The following is a 14,930-nucleotide window of genomic DNA, read 5'->3' as shown; positions in this document are numbered from 1 at the left end:
GTTTACATACACACATGATCACATGTTTACATACACACATGATCAATCACATGTTTACATACACACATGATCACATGTTTACATACACACATGATCAATCACATGTTTACATACACACATGATCGTGGGGAGCTTCCTAACCTCTGCATGTGGACAAAACTAAATGATGCTACCACACTGCACAAACTCACCTGGTAATCCTCCACATGACACCTTGTCACTGCTGTGATAGGAAAAGCATTGGCTAATTAATAGCAGTTAGCTTCCAAAACACATCCTTGTAAAGCACACAATGAGTAGGCAACTTCAGACATACAGTCTTTTAATTGATCTATATAATTTTTTAAGAGGAATACAAAGGAGACTAAAGCTGTCTGATTAAACTACCTACAGTATGTGGACCTCTCTGACACAGGTTAGCAGATGGGGATTTTAAAAGACAGAAACGTCAATAAGTCAATATCTTAAAAAGGTCATCATAAATCTAGGCACAGGGGCTACACCGTCTGAATCTGATATACACACAAAATTGACCATAAATGGAAATTGCACTTAACCAAGGATTGACAAATATGATTACTGAGGCATTGGAATAATTAATTCTGAACATAAAAATAAACAACATAGAATACCACATGGCAATATTTTGATCTAGGCTTTCTGTGATTGTGCCTGCCCATTTATTGCAGAAAAAGCTTTAATTTAATTTCCCCAGGGTCTTGTGTGTACTCAGTTACTCAATGAGTAGTGTGATTGGTTAAGGGAAAAGGAGTTACATTTTGTTAAGTGCAAAATGTGGTATCCTGGAGCACCTTAATCCTAATGGTAAACTGCTCATCTACACATAATGCATGGATGGGTCAGAGACCATTAGATTAGCTGCTCTCAATATGCAATGTGGCTCACCAATGATCTTTGAGCACACTCTCTGGGGCCATCTGAGATTTTTTAAATGGCCCTAATAGGCCACCGTCCAGGTTGGACTTGGAAAACAGAGCAATAAAATGAAGAAAATCAGACTACTTCCACCAAAACACTGAGACATATTGGGGAAAAGGCCATGCACTGCTCTATATCTAATTGCTATCATATTCAGGATGTAAACCTATTCCAAGAGTGATTCAATATGAATTGATGGATATTTCTAAAGCAGTGATACTCAACCCGAGGCTCTAGAGCCACATGCGGCTCCTTTAGGGGGTAGTTGTGGCTCTTTTAAGTCCTACTTAAAATAAATAAATAAATACATACAAATCTAATAAAATAATGGGAGGAAAGGGACTTTTTTGGGATTGTGGCTCTTGTAAAGCTTTTTTGTCAGTGTGGCTCCTGAGTAGGTTCAAGGTTGAGTACCACTGTTCTAAAGTAGAGACTGTTTGACAATCCCGCATGTGCTTTTCCAAATTCGGAGCAAAAGTGTTTGAAGTGTAAGTGAATGTTTTACACTAATTAGCTTTGCATTACAGTAGCATTATTACTTATGGACATGGTAGTGTCATAGAGATATATATTCCAATTTATTCAAACTATATGGCATCAGAAATCAGAAAGAGATGGAACAGGTTCTTCTTGGAAGAGAATACTGAATGTTCGTTAATAAAGATTACGCTATCCTAGGAAATAAGAATAACATTTAAAAGCTGACATTCAGCGGTATTCCTCTTTAAATCTTACCTGGATTTTGGCTGCTAGGGTGCCACCAGCTGGTAGTAGCGGTTCAGTGAATGAGTAGTTATACCTCTGCTGTGCTGTCCAATCTGCTGTTCAGGAAGTCTCTCCTAGCCCAGGGTTTCCAGTCAGATGGCTGCTGAGTGAGGTGCTGCTGCCCCCAGTGGTTTATCTCTATACTGCAGTCACGCTACTCATGAAGTAGCCAAGCCAGTCCTGTCCTCTTCCTCTGGTGTTATTATGAAGCCCCTCCACCTACAGGTGATCTGGAGCCCAAAAAGAGAAGTATATGTCAAAACTCTGCTATTGTTCATAAATATAGTCCACTTAAGAGTTGTCATGAGGAGAAATACATGCCATTTGTCAGAAATGTGCTTGCCACAAACATGATCTAAGGGGAGTTACACATACCATACATGAGTACATACATGAGTACATGAGTACATGAGCCTACATGAGTGAATGGCACTTGTTAATCCATCCAAGATGGCACAATTAGGCTACATTAAAACAGGTACATGATTATGGCTCACCTGTGATGCTACTTGCGATTAAAAATTCTGTTAGTTTTACAATTATACAGTCTGTTGAATGCAGCGACAGCCAAATGCAAACATCATGAAATGAAAAATGATCAAGATGTGATTTACTTTTGTGTGTTTTTTGTACTAAACCTTTGCCTTTGACAGGTGATGTGCGGGAAGGGGCTTCGTCCTCAGTGATGATGTCACACTCTATAATAATGTCAATGACATCATCAGTGATGTCATAAATCCTTCTGGGCACAGAGCCATTGTGACATCATCAGTGATGATGACAATCCAAATGAGTTATGACATCACTGATGATGTCACAATGTATGACATCCTCCGTGATGTCGTAAATCCTTCTCTACTTATCCACAGAGCCATTGTGACAGTGGTGAGGTGCCGTGGGGCATCCAAGAATACATCATCAGTGACATCATAAAATCAATGATTTATGACATCGCTGTTGATGTCTAGACATTGTGACATCATCAATGATGTCATAAATCCTTTCCTGCAAGGGCTTATAGTCAGAAGACTGTCTCATTATGATCATTCTGCCCTGCAAAGAGAGCTGTGACATGGCATCGACAAGCTGCGGAAAAGCTATCGCCCTTCAGCATCCCGACCACCCTGATGCTATGCTGGTGGAGGACTCCAGGGCAGGGGACAGGATCTGCCCCGAATGCGGCCTTGTCGTGGCCAACCGCATAATCGATGTGGGCTCAGGGTGCAGGACATTTACCAATGAGAAAACCAATCCATCCAGAGTGGGAGATGCCCAGAACCCGCTGCTCAATGGGGGAGACCTGACCACCATGATCAGCAAGGGAAAAGGCGCAGCTAGCTTTGACAAGTTTAGTAACTCAAAGTACCAGAACCATGGGACCATGAGCAGCTCAGACCGGGCCATGCTCAAAGCATTCAAAGAGATCACCACGATGTCTGACCATATTAACCTACCTGATGACATCATTGACAGAACCAACCACTTATTCAAGAAAGTTTATGAACAGAAGAAGGTGAAAGGGCGAAATCATTACGCCATCGCCTCAGCCTGCCTCTACATCGCCTGCCGACAAAAAGGGATTCCAAGGACATTTAAAGAGATCTGCGCCATCTCCCGTATCTCCAAGAAGGAGATTGGCCGCTGCTACAGGCTGATCCTCAAGGCGCAGGAGATCAGCATGGACGTCATCACTGCAGGAGACTTCATGGGCCGCTTCTGCTCCAAGCTAGGCTTGCCCATGCAGGTCCAGATGGACGCCAGCTTCATCGCCAGGAAGGTGGTAGAGCTGGACTTGGTGCCCGGCAGGAGCCCCATCTCTGTGTCTGCGGCAGCCATCTACATGGCCTCACAGGCCACTGCTGAGAAGAAGACCGCGAAAGAGATCGGAGACATCATTGGTGTGGCGGGTGTGACCATTAGACTGTTGTACCAACTCATCAACCCATGTGCCGCAGACCTATTGCCTCCAAACTTAAAAATGTGACACATCTGATTCCATTTAGCTACTGTATGTCTACCAATGTAGTGTACCTTCTTAAATACCAATGTACTGTAGTGTACCTTCTTAACCCATGTGGTTTAGGATATGTGGGGAGGACCAACCGCACACTAACAACACGCATCTTGGAACACTGGTCTAGTATTCGAAACCAGGACGCGAAGAGCCCGGTTGCTATGCATTTTATGCTGGCAAAACAAAGCGTGGCATCCCTAAAATATCAGGGGATTGAACACGTCAAGGGGCCCAGACTGCTGCTACAACGTGAATCCTTTTGGATACACTAGACACCATCTCCAAAAGGCTTGAATGAGGACTTTCCTATCCATCGCTTTTTGTAGTCCTAAACTCATTCATGTAGTCCCGTGGACTCTTTTTTAACCTAAGTTCACACCTGATTATGTGTATCTACTTAAATATTACTAATCATGTTTTTGACATTTGTGTGTTTGACATTGATGTTTTTGTTATGATGGTGAAATATGATGACTTATATTCTCTGTCACTTTTGTGTAGGTCCACCCACTATTGAGGCTTGAAACATTGTCTTAAGGAGTAAAGTATTCTTTGGAGCATATAATAAGTGTGTGCAGGTTTTATTATTTCTACTGTCATTTATATCTAACCCAACACCCCTCAAAGTGATGTGCGTATTTTATTTTATTTTTTATGCAAAGGGATTGGCCAATCGATCTGAAACTGCACATGGGTATTGGAAGAGACAGGGAGTGATGAAGCCGGTTTTTCCATTTCCCCAGTGTGTGGGAAGAGGCTAGAATAGGGGTAGGACTAGACAAGCATCTGCTTCCTCCTACTCCTTTTCGGACATGACTATTTGATTAGTTATTGTTTTTTTTTGTCTGTTTTTAATTCTTATTTTATTTTATTATATGTATATATGTGTACATGTATATTTCCTTTTTTTTAACGTTTGAAATAAATTTTAATTTTCATTCATTTCATTCATTCATTCATTCCGGCTCGGCCCACACATCACTGATGATTTATGGCATCACTGATTATGTCACAATGTCTATGACATCATCAGTGATATCATAAATTACTTTTGTGACATCATCAGTGATGTCATAAAATCAGCTTTATGACATCACTGATGATGTCACAATATATATGACATAATCAGTGATGTCATAAATCCTTCCCTTCAGGGGTCCGACTGTGTCTCATGAGCAGTCACAGGAGCTTCAAGTGGTGTCAGTCACGATTGTGATGTCATCAGTGATGTCACTTGAGCAATTGTGATGTCATCAGTGATGTCACTCGAGCAACACACTCCAGTTAAGCTACAGTAGACTCCTCTCACCATTACCTATTTACGCACTTCAGTTACTTGTGGCGTGCTCTGTGCTGGCCCCTGCTGGAGCTGGATAATATTGCACTGTCGGGGCTGCAGCAAAATGCCACTCCTTTTGTCTAAAAAGTAGAGTGACTGTTGATATGCTGTTGAGGCAGTGTTTACTTTAGGCAACTAACTGAGCTAGCTAGCCAGCTAGCAGGAAAGCTAATCGATGAAGTGAATTAACGTTAAATATTATTAAAAAGAAAGTTATAGTTAGTTTGCCTCCTTGACCATACACTCGTCGAGCGCAATCAAACTATAAAGTTCGAGGTAAAGTTTGACGTTTTGTTCTGTTTTGCCAGTTGAGTCAGGGACATTAATGCTAATGCTAAAAAGAGACGTTTCTCCTATAGAACAGTAACGTTACTCAGCGACTTGGCTTTTGCAAACGAAACGTTAATAGCTCAAGTTAGCTAGCTAGCTAGGCTAGCGTTAGTAGTGGGCTAAATAAGCTAGCTGTTTAGGAAGATGCGTTAACATTTAGCTAACGTTAGCTGCTAGTTAGCGATAGCTGTCAAATGTGGTTAGCTCAGCATAACGTTAGCTACATTCATGTAGTCTGGAGTTATCTAAAGTTACAATTTCGTTAGCTGACCCACTTAACATTAACGCTAACGTAGTCACGTTAACGTTACGTATTCAGTTAGATGCAAATGTCAGCCCAGCAGTCTAATGTTAGCGTTGGAGAAACTTCACATCAAATTGCTAACATGTTAGCCAAGCTAACTTAAGTCTCCTGTTTCCCCCGTGTTTGTGATCCAGGAGGACTCCAGGACGGACGCTTTTTTCCTTGTTGTGTGTGTGCTAACATCGATGTTAGCAACCAGCCACTTCGTGTAAATGCTTTTCACTAGAATGGACCTGTTGAACTCTCAGTTCCTGGACAAGATGAACAATAATATCGGGAGACTGCATTACGAAGGTAACGTTATAGCCATCGTTATTGTGTTACAATGCCAAAGTAACGTTATTGTTTTTTGTATGGAAGAACTTGCCCTGGTTAAGTTAAGCTTGTTAATGCAATGGCTTTGAATGAGCCTTGATGTTAGGCATTGTGGCAAGGTTGTTAATATCTTATTGTGGACCAGGAATTATCCAAACAATCCAAAGGTACCCAGACCACTAGTATGCGGAAGAGAGTACACCTGCCTTGTTTGGTGTAACGTTCGGAACGAAATTATGTATATATATATATATATATATATATATATATATATATATATATATATATATATGGTGATGGTGTTGTCGTTTGTATATACCTGTATGTATTTATGAGAAACAAGTGTCTTAGGATGCAAGACAAATTTCGACTCTGACAATAAAGTGATATCTTATCTTATCTTATATATTCCTCTCTTCGATTAATCGAATAATAGGGGCCAGCCCTAATAGTTGGGTCATGAGATTTAAACTTAAATGTACTAGATAGATTTCTACAGCTGTGTCCTTTCTCACAGATGAGTCCAGGACGGCCTCCCTGCCTGCTGCTGTGCCCAACATGAGAACTGGTCCTCCTCCTAACTGCCCAAGCAAAAGGAAGTATGGCGAAGAACAAATGGAAGACCATATCGACTGTGATGATGACCACATGACCAAAATGAGCAGACTGTTTGCAGCTCAACTGTGAGTGCACTGCAAAGAATATAACATTGACTCATCCTGTGAGCGCACTGCAAAGAATATAGCAGTGACTGCCTGTGCTATACCTTTTGACCCTTTGGGTTCTTTTAATTTCACTGGTCAGTTATGTACATGTAACACATTGTGTTTTTGTGTTCTTGAAATATATTCATCTTTGATCTCTGGGGTAAGTGATATGGAACTGCACGCAGTTTTCCCAGACAAACCTTATCCTAAACTTTAAACTACTAGGAATCTTGCGCTCTACACGCACTCGATTCCTAGGGTGGAGACTTGGGAGATGATGTGCCATGGCTGCAGTTATGGAAATCGCCCGCTCTGCGGGCTCCCAAGATCATGACTGACAGACAGACACTGCCCACCCACCTATTGGCGCCATAGTGCAACTGTGCGCCATCGGCTCATACTACATCACAGTTTCTCGAGTGACAACGCTGATGACATCACAACTGCCTGAGTGACAATCACAGTTGTGCAATGACATCACTGATGACATCACAGTTGCTTGAGTGACATCACTGATGACATCACAATTGCTCAAGTGACATCACTGATGACATACTGACACCAGGAGGGGCGTCTGGGTAGTGCAGAGGCAAAAGCACTTGCCCACCACCGTGGAGACCCGGGCTCAATCCCTGGCAGTGGCACCTCCAACATAGCGTACCGCAGGGATGACATCCTTTTGTAGGCTTAGCCAGAAATTGCCGCCATTTTGGTTCGTCAGTGAAAAAAAGTCTATGGGGTTTTAGAATGGGGATTTCACTTAAAGGTCTGTGGTTAACAAAAGTGTATGGGAACGCAAATTTGGGTTCAGCATGATACTCTTCGCAATATTCTGCCTCATTGTGATGGCATTATGAATAGAAATTGTTTGTCAAAACAGATATGTTAGAATTACAGCTGGAGTAAATAAATACCATGTCCATGGCTCTGAGCAATTCATGTGCTGAAGCCATGCACCCTCATTAAGCCGCTCTCCACGCAGACTCCTGACATCAAAGCGGGCAGATTTACTGTAAGTGGTCTATGTGGTCTAGGAATAGATGGAGCTGTTGGTGGTCTATGAATAGACCAACATGGATAATCTGCCATTTGTACTCTGTTTGTCAAGGGCTCGGCCTACTGCTGGAGACAACCGTAGTGAGCCCTGGAGCCTGGGCCACAGTCCTGTGGAGTGCATGACAACTTCCTCTAATGGTCTCCATGGGAACCACCTGTATGCCTCCATCCCCAACTATGGCGTTGACCAGCCTTTGGCTCTGACCAAGAGCAGCCTGGACATGGGAGCAGGGGACAGCGAGAGGTCTGTCATGGCTGGTTCTGTGGAGCGACAGCAGGTACGTCGTCCTATAAAAGCGACCAGCAGGTGTATCTCATGTTGGGACATGGAGGGACAATTCCAGCCTAATTGAACCTCCTGCATTCCCTTACTGTTTTACATCTCTGTAGATAATTTTTCCACTTCTCTCATCATGCTATGAGATATTTCTTTCTATTGTCTTAGTTGTTTTTCAAAGTAATATTTAAAGATTTTGTTTTCATACCTAAAACTTTTTGAGTGACGGGTGCGTAGGATAAAAAGCAAAAATGTGGAAGCTGAGAATAATATAATCCCTCACACTGTCTGTCTACACACAATACATGATACTTTGATGCAACGTTTCGGTCAATAAGGCATTCATCAGCTTCTGATTTTCCCCCCAGCATCTGCTTTTATGACTAGACACACCAGACTAATAGATCAATTAGGGGGGGGGGGCAGTTTGAGTTATTACCAAAATAATTGGTACATGCCAAAATAATTAGTAATTGCAAACTTCATCAAACAACTCTGCCAAAGATGCAATTTGTGGTGAAAAGCTTGAGGATGGGTCCATTTAAAAAACCCTTGCAGCCATCCTACAGTACTGTGACGTGGCTGACACCCTTTTAGCTAGGAGTCAATAAGGTCCTTCAAACATGTTGGGTACAAATGTTTCCTCTCTTACCCACTTAGCCTGTACCCAATTGCATTATGTGTCAGTATTGTAACCTGTTACTACTTTGAATAGATGTACTTTGTATTTTGATTCCTATAGAACCGTCCTTCTGTCATTACCTGTGCCCCTGCCAGCAACCGCAACTGCAACCTCTCCCACTGCCACATGAACGGCTGCTCCCCCGGCCCACCTACTGATCCGAGGAAAGCCAACGGTAAGCCTGAAAAAAAGTCATTACACACACCAGTTATTTGTAACAAACACCTTGAGGGAATTTCATCAAATTTGTCACAAACGTCCACTTGGACTCGAGGATGAACTGATTAGAATTTGGTGGTCAAAGGTCAAGGTCACTGTGACCTCACAAAAGGCGATTTTTGTGACCAAATTTCACACAAATGTCTCATATAGGATACAAATTATTACTTGATGGCATTTTATATCTCAAAGTTCAAAGGTGAACTTCACTGAGACATCATAGGCTATATCCAAAAATTAAAAGGTCAACTGTCTGTGACACATGAGTCTGGACAGACATGGATGTAAACTGCAACTTGATTTGTTGGCGGAGGCATATAACCGCGAGGCGGTTATTTTATTTATTTATTGTCTCTGTATTTGACAGGAGAGTTTGTTTTATTCACAGTATTTTAACACTGTTGCCACCTTTGTGACTTTGTTGCCAGATTTAGCGACCTCATTGGCAACCTCATTTCTTAAAAACGACTAGTGACTTTTTGACTATGGGGAACAATGTTAATGTGTCCCAAAGCAATTGGTGACAACTTTGTATAACCAGACAGCAATACTTGTCTAATACAATGATGTCTGATCACAGCGCTTCTGATACAGTGTAGCCCTCTGCCTACTGATCACAGCGCTTCTGATACAGTGTAGCCCTCTGCCTACACTACTAGTGGGGATCATGATACAATATATTGATATGGAAATTAAATTGGTGTAGGACATCATCTCGTGACTTCTAGCGGCTTTTAAAGCAGCCAATAGCTACTTTCTCTAAAAGAGTTGGCAATGCTGGTTGTGAAAATAATGGATGCTAGTCAGTTACACAATGCCTTGTTTATATCATTGTCGATTTCTGTTACATTGTTCACTCTTCAATGGGAAAATAAACTACAAATTTCAGTACTTACACACAGAACTAAGGTTGAATTTGTTCCGTTTGACTGGGCGTTCACACCGAACGCGGTTTAGCAAATGTGCGCGGACGCCGGTTCGCCCCGGGCGACGCGAATGTCAACATATTCGCCTGATTGGCTAACTGTCTGAACGCACCTGAAGATATGAGATAGAGATAAGCTGGGTAAGTCTGAACATTCCCATATATAACAGCCTCTGTCTCAGTAGTTTTATTACTCCAGTCCAAGGCTCCTATACTTCCATCTGTTGTGTTTTATTGTGAAGGGGGCTCCTATACTTCCATCTGTTGTGTTTTATTGTGAAGGGGGCTCTGGACATGGATGGAAAACACTCTGCATTTGATTGGTCTATTTCCAAAAAATGTTGCTAAAGGTTTTCATGAAAAGCGATAAATCAGCTGCAGTGGCCATCTTTTTCCATTTCCCTCACCTTTCCATCAGAGTGGCTGTTTCAAAGTGACTTATGCTTGAGGGTAGAACAGTGTCATTTGCACTCCAGCTACAACTACTAGTAGCCCTGTCATACACAAGATTGACTAAATAGCAAACATAATGTGGTATTTAGAACACAGAATGTAAAGGATATCACAGTGTTGAATATGATGCCTTGGGCATTTTCAAATACCCTAGTATACTGCCAATCCTACCGACAGCAAAGCAAGCAGCATAGTGTGTTTAGTGGAGCTTGTCAGTGAACATACATTGAATGTATTTTTCTTTATTGACAGTTGTGTGTTTTTAATTGTATGATTGGTAATAGCAGGTTTTTTGTCTCCCCCCATGCTATCCCAGCCAACACAGTTTGTGATCCTGTGATTGAGGAGCACTTCCGTCGCAGCCTTGGGAAGAACTACAAGGAACCGGACCCCGTGTCCAACTCCGTTTCTATTACAGGCTCAGTGGACGAGCACTTTGCCAAGGCACTCGGGGAGACCTGGCTTCAGATCAAGGCAAAGGGAGGCGCTCATCAAAGTCCAGAGACCAACTCGTGAAGCAGAGACGGCAGCGAGCATTACTTGCTTCAGCGCTGATCAGAGAACCACAATCACTTCCTTAGCGTTTCCAGACGAGTGGAGACTGACCACGGTGTCATCTCTGGCCAAGCATCAACTTCCCTTAGCTTAAGAACAATGTGAGACAAGTGATGTATTCATTTGAATATGGTGCTCACATAGGCTGTTCACGTGTGGATCTAGAGGTCAACTTGCTATCAAATGACTCATCGTTCAGATTTTTACTTTAAATTGGCCAAGAGTCTCCTTTCAAAGATGAGAGAAACTCCATTGTTGGGTGGATAGTGTTGATCTGGCTTGTATTGTAAAACAAACAAAAAGAACAATCATATAGATTTGCTTCGATAAGAGACTCACAAATATGATCAATTGTTAGAGGCCTCTCAGAACACAATGTTCTGTTTTCAACTGCCTTTCGCCTGCCTTGATAACCAAAGAAATCCCTCGCCTTTTCCAACGACTTACAAGCCATTAGATGTGGTCTCAAGTCTTTGCTCAGTACTAACACCCTCGGCGTTTCATTCTAAAATCATCCTGCTTCTGAATCTGTTTTACTTGAAAAGGAGAGCCAGGTCTGATTTGCACTATTACGTTTCTGACAGTTTAGGTTAGCAACTTACCGGTTTATTGGAGCTAACGTGTTGACGAATGTGTGTTTTTGTTTTGAAATTGTGATAATGCAATCAAGGCTCTGGTCCCCGAAGACACTCTATGAATCTGTGTTCTCTTTATTATTCTGAACTGGACTTACCCACTGTTAAGGTTTTTAGTTTTTCGTCTATACGCTCTCTGTGGTTGATTACTTGGTAAACTAGTATCAAGGATAGTAGTCTATTCCTCTAACTAGGAAGCATGTTTCAAATAGCTGGTTTCTATTACAAACCTTATTCTATACTATTTACTCTCAGAATTTATTTTTGATCAGTAACACTTTTAGAAATACTCACTGCTGGTACAGTTGTACTCAATATATTTTTTGTATCTGGTTTTCATTAGTATATGTAGCTATACCTTAGCATCCATCTACAAATCACAGCCTCTGGCAAGGTTGTCTGAATGCAGTATAATGGGCTAAATTGCTTTGTTATTCTGTGATGCTGGATGCTATCGCTTTTACGCATGACTGAATACAGCTAACCTTAAACTTCTGTAGCGCAATACAGCTAACTTTATACTTATGTAGCGCAACGCTATCAGAAATGATAATGTGGTTAGTAATGGCTTTATTTATTCTGAAAAAAAAACATGTTTATAGCCCCACATTGACCTTTGGCAAATTTTAGGATTCTGCTAACACTGACTAACTTTGTTTTGTTTCCTTTTGAGAGCAGCCGAGGATGTCTCCATCGCTCCCTTGTGAAACTAATTGAATTAATTAATTCATTTAATTTGAATACACATGCAATGTGGTTGTCTCTAATGTCATGAGAAGGCATAAACATTCCACAATGACGGCCTGACATCTTGTCAGTCACTTCTAGTGTTTAGCAAATATTGTGATATTGTTTTGTGAGCAGGGATACGGTGCCCTTTCAGATGATGTAGGTGATGTTACGCTGTGAGCTGCAACAGCCTTATTATTGTGTTGCAAAATGTGTTTAGAGTCTGAAAGAGTCTATGCAGTTGAGTTTTGTTTAAATTCATGTCACCCTTCTGGCATCTCTATTTACTTAGGGTAGCATAACCTATTTGTCAACACTGATAAGAAAGGGTATTGTAATTTTTTTTTTGTAAGTCACTTAACTGTCTTGGTGAGAAAAGTATGCATGTGTACTTGTATTCATATTCTACACAGTTTAAAATGGCTATATATACACACACTACCCTGTCTTTCTTTATCTTTGATAAGACTGTCATTGCGCCGCGCGTGATGACCATACATGTTTTTACAGTGTACTCACATGTAGCATGGATGTTCATTATCCTCTAACCATGCTTTTTATCTTTCTAAAAGTTGATCTTTTTCCACAATTGTCAGATGAGTAATAAGTAAGTGCAGGAACACAACAGTCCTTTAGTGAAAAGACTCTCTTGGTACAGTGTCAAAGACCTCTGCACTAACAGTCTCAAGTCTGTATAGCTCATTAGCTCCCTCTGTGTACCACAGTGGGACTAAGGGATTATCACGGGGTCTACTTGTTTGACACAAGTAGACTTTCAGCGATATGTTTGGGGTAATATTCCAATGTTATTTAATTGCTATATTTAGACTGCCTGTGCCTCCCAAAAGACAGGTTGCAGAGTAACTGCTCCAGGTATCACATCGAAAAAGCATTGAAATACATTTTTGTTCACTTTTGGTCTTACTTCTCCAGAAGAAAATGCCACTGTTTTGTACTTGATTTCTTCCAAATAAACATATAAAATGCATAATGTGTTTGGGTCATTTCTTCTTATCCTCCTTACCTTATAAAATGCAACACACGGCAAACAATAACATAAATAAGAAGTTTAATGAGTTGAGATGTGCATTAGAGGCAAGTAGTGAAGAAGAATCGTTTGGAAGCTCAAGCAGCTGTTGATCAAAGTAGTCCAGTATTCTATACATGTAGCTGCTGATTCTCTGTTCAAACTTGTAATGGTGCCATTGTGGTGTTGGCAAACTAAACTACTAAGTCACTAGATGTCTGTTTCAGTGATCGCATTCCCTTGACCCTTCTTAGAGAGAGAGAGAGAGAGTGTGTTTTGCATTTTGGGCTGTGCGCCTAAGTTCCTAAATCATCGTGTGTATATGATACAATGCAAGTACACCATTGCTTGTAATTGTAAAACGTATTGTATGAAGTCCTAGGCAGTCCTGGTGCCTCATCTACCACAACCTCTCCTTTCTCTGTTCGTTATCCAGTGTCTCCAGCATGCCACTATGCAGCAGCCATCTCTTTTGCCATTCAGGGAGGGTATTTATTTTATTATTATTATTATTATTATTATTATTATTATTATTATTATTGATGGGGGAGTCCTCGTTTGTGGTGGTCATTCTTTCTCCCACCATTTTCTGTACTGTGTTGTGTTCCTCAGTTGTGTCCAGAATTCCGATGGTTTTAGGACTTTAGGTGGTGGATGTTTCTGTTATCTTTGCTTGAGTCTGGAACCTAGTTCCCTCCACCTTTAGTCTTTGGTGACCCTACCAGGGATCTTTGGAGCCAACAACATAGATGCCAATCCTGAGACAAGTTGAAACAAAGTGCTTAGTGGCTGTGGTTGGATCATGGATGACCTGACTTATCCTTCACAACCAGCAGATGGCAGTGGTAAACCACTTTAGAGACCCAAAAGTCTCAAGTCCCTTGAGACCAAACAAAGACATTAGCGTCGTCATTCTGGGAAGATTGATATGGATGCAGCATTTCTTCAATGTATCTATTATTCATGTGAAAATGTATTTTGTATGTAAATAGGGTCTAGATGTAACATAGCTTTCATGCTGACAGTAGAATGTATCATAGGTGTTACTCAACCCTGCTGCTGATTGTCCTGGTTCTGGTTCTGGTTCAAATTCTATAACTTTTGTCTCTTTCATGATGCATTTATGTAATGGAAGCATGGTGCAGGATTATCATATTCATCGTTCCATTTTAAGGTATAAATAGAATCTTTGGGCTGGCCTCAATGAGAATGTAAATGAGTATACCTCCATTTCAATTTGGCTAATTTGAATTTGCCCATAACCCAAATCTTTAAACTAGAGAAGAGAAGAGAGGTGTTGTTCTCGCCCCTCAGGCTAAAATCTGCTCAAAGCCCCTCCAGCAGACCACTGCACGAGATTAGACCCAGCCATTCACCAGCCACAACCTCCTGCTACGGTGCTACGCCATGCCTTCCCAAGGAAGCCGGTTCCTGTGAAATTATGGAGAAGAGATCCATATTTCCCTGCTTGTGCAAAACCAAAGGCAGACGACGCACACAGATATCAGGCTCCATCGACGCACACAGATATCAGGCCACATTGACGCACACATATCAGGCCACATCGACATACACAGATATCAGGCCACATCAACGCACACAGATATCAGGCCACATCGACGCACACAGATATCAGGCCACATCAACGTACACAGATAT

The 14,930-nt window shown here is 41.4% G+C and overlaps 1 protein-coding gene and 1 pseudogene across 2 annotated transcripts; both read left to right on the top strand.

Moving 5' to 3' along the window:
* The first annotated feature begins 2,776 nt into the window (after positions 1–2,776).
* LOC310780790 (transcription initiation factor IIB pseudogene) lies at positions 2,777–3,688 on the top strand (annotated as a pseudogene). Its single transcript has one exon. The product of its transcript is annotated as a transcription initiation factor IIB pseudogene (transcript).
* A 1,550-nt stretch (positions 3,689–5,238) lies between these two features.
* On the top strand, positions 5,239–13,214 carry LOC310781514 (transcription cofactor vestigial-like protein 4). The gene is made up of 6 exons (XM_083642159.1): positions 5,239–5,333; positions 5,826–5,985; positions 6,524–6,689; positions 7,822–8,047; positions 8,789–8,903; positions 10,642–13,214. Exons 2-6 carry the CDS (start codon positions 5,904–5,906, stop codon positions 10,839–10,841), a joined length of 789 nt encoding a protein of 262 aa, XP_083498285.1. The 5' UTR covers positions 5,239–5,333; positions 5,826–5,903; the 3' UTR covers positions 10,842–13,214.
* Positions 13,215–14,930: the final 1,716 nt, after the last annotated feature.

The sequence above is a fragment of the Poromitra crassiceps genome, assembly GCF_964638095.1.
Source record: "Poromitra crassiceps genome assembly, chromosome: 8".
Lineage (NCBI taxonomy): Eukaryota > Metazoa > Chordata > Actinopteri > Beryciformes > Melamphaidae > Poromitra > Poromitra crassiceps.
Note: the sequence above shows the minus strand (reverse complement) of the source record. Positions and strands in the feature narration are given on the sequence as shown.

Coding starts and splice junctions, on each gene's coding strand:
- LOC310781514 (XM_083642159.1), top strand. CDS start 5,904: ATGCTTTTCACTAGAATGGACCTGTTGAACTCTCAGTTCCTGGACAAG. Junction 5,986..6,523: donor CGGGAGACTGCATTACGAAG/GTAACGTTATAG, acceptor CCTTTCTCACAG/ATGAGTCCAGGACGGCCTCC. Junction 8,904..10,641: donor TGATCCGAGGAAAGCCAACG/GTAAGCCTGAAA, acceptor ATGCTATCCCAG/CCAACACAGTTTGTGATCCT.